The 1,408-nt window shown below is 51.8% G+C and overlaps 1 protein-coding gene across 1 annotated transcript in view; it reads left to right on the forward strand.

Annotated features, from left to right (window-relative positions):
- The window catches only part of dub (duboraya), a 4,425-nt gene extending 3,544 nt beyond the window's left edge, over positions 1 to 881 (forward strand). Inside the window, exons 6-7 of the mRNA XM_017405074.3 lie at positions 46 to 501; positions 580 to 881. Of these exons, the coding sequence (XP_017260563.3) occupies positions 46 to 501; positions 580 to 591 (468 nt within the window). The 3' untranslated portion in view covers positions 592 to 881. The remainder of the gene's footprint in view (positions 1 to 45; positions 502 to 579) is intronic.
- Positions 882 to 1,408: the final 527 nt, after the last annotated feature.

Below are 1,408 nucleotides of genomic sequence, written 5' to 3' on the forward strand. Positions count from 1 at the left end.
TCTGTCCTCACTCATGTCTCTCTGCTCTGATTGGTCCATCTCCAGGGCAGAGCTCGGGTCTCAATCCGCCGCCGTCCTCCGTCCCGCCGCCACAGGAAGTCCAGCGGTGGGGACGAGGTCAGCGACGCCGCAGACACTGAACGCAGCTCCCGGACCGAGGGGGAGGAGAAAACAGGAGGAGGTGAGGAAGAGGGAGGAGGAGGAGGAGGAGACGAGGTTTTCAGGAAGGATGTTCAGACAGATTCTTCTTCATCACCTGATAAAAATGAAGAGGAGGAGATGAAGATCAGCGAGGAGGGAGGAGGGGAGGAAGCATCGTCTTCATCACACACGAGAGAGGAAGAGGAGGGAGGATCGCCTTCATCACACACAAGAGAGGAAGAGGAGGGAGGATCGTCTTCATCACACACAAGAGAGGAAGAGGAGGGAGGATCGTCTTCCTCACACCTGAGAGAGGAAGACAAACAGGAACCACCTGAGGAAGATGAGGAGAAGATGAAGGTCGGACTCTTATCTGTTTGAACAGTTTGTTTCGAACAAACTGAATTCTGTCTGTTGATGAACCTTAACTCTTCTCAGACTTCGTCCTGATGGCGTCCTGATGGCGTCCGTCTGAGCGCGCTCACTGTGACCCGGAGCCCCTGGACAGCCGGGAGGGAGACCCCGCGGCAGCGTGGCCTGTGGGAAAATTGGCGCTGAGAGAAACTGTGAGCTGCTGGTGGTGAGGAGGAAGCTAGAAACGAGCTTCTCAGCCAGCAGCTTCGTTTTAAGCTTCATTTTCATGTTTTTCTAAAGTTTTCTTGCTGTGAGCAACGTTCTGATGTCTGAACGGTGAACTGAAGTGTTGCTCCAGAAAAATAAAGTTTTTATTCTAAGACTAATTCTATTTATTCATCTTTGTGAAATTCAGACAAAACATGACTGTTTGAATAAGACATGAGGCTCGAAGAGTGCGTCACTTTCTGGTGTTTGAAAAGTCACAGGGAGGCGGGCGATAATGTAACAACCTCTGTGTGTTTGTCTGTTAGCAAAATATCTCGTGAACCAGAGGACGGATTTTGGGACTCACTGGATGAACATCTGCACCTGTCAGCTACAGCCAACACAGAAACAGCTGAGGTTTGGTCTGGTAGTAGCTGAGAGTGGTTACAGCCACACGCTCTGAGAGCTAACAGGTCACAGCAGGTCACTGCAGGTCACTGCAGGTCACTGCAGGTCACAGCAGGTCACAGCAGGTCACTGCAGGTCACAGCAGGTCACAGCAGGTCACTGCAGGTCACTGCAGGTCACAGCAGGTCACAGGTCAAACATCAGGTCCAGAGGAGGAGAAACCTGTCATTTCTCCTCAGAGAGACACGCCTTCCTTCAGTGAAAGCTGGGCCTGTGGATGGATGGAGGGTTGGATGGA

The sequence above is a fragment of the Kryptolebias marmoratus genome, linkage group LG13 (genome assembly GCF_001649575.2).
Source record: "Kryptolebias marmoratus isolate JLee-2015 linkage group LG13, ASM164957v2, whole genome shotgun sequence".
In the NCBI taxonomy this organism is placed as follows: Eukaryota; Metazoa; Chordata; class Actinopteri; order Cyprinodontiformes; family Rivulidae; genus Kryptolebias; species Kryptolebias marmoratus.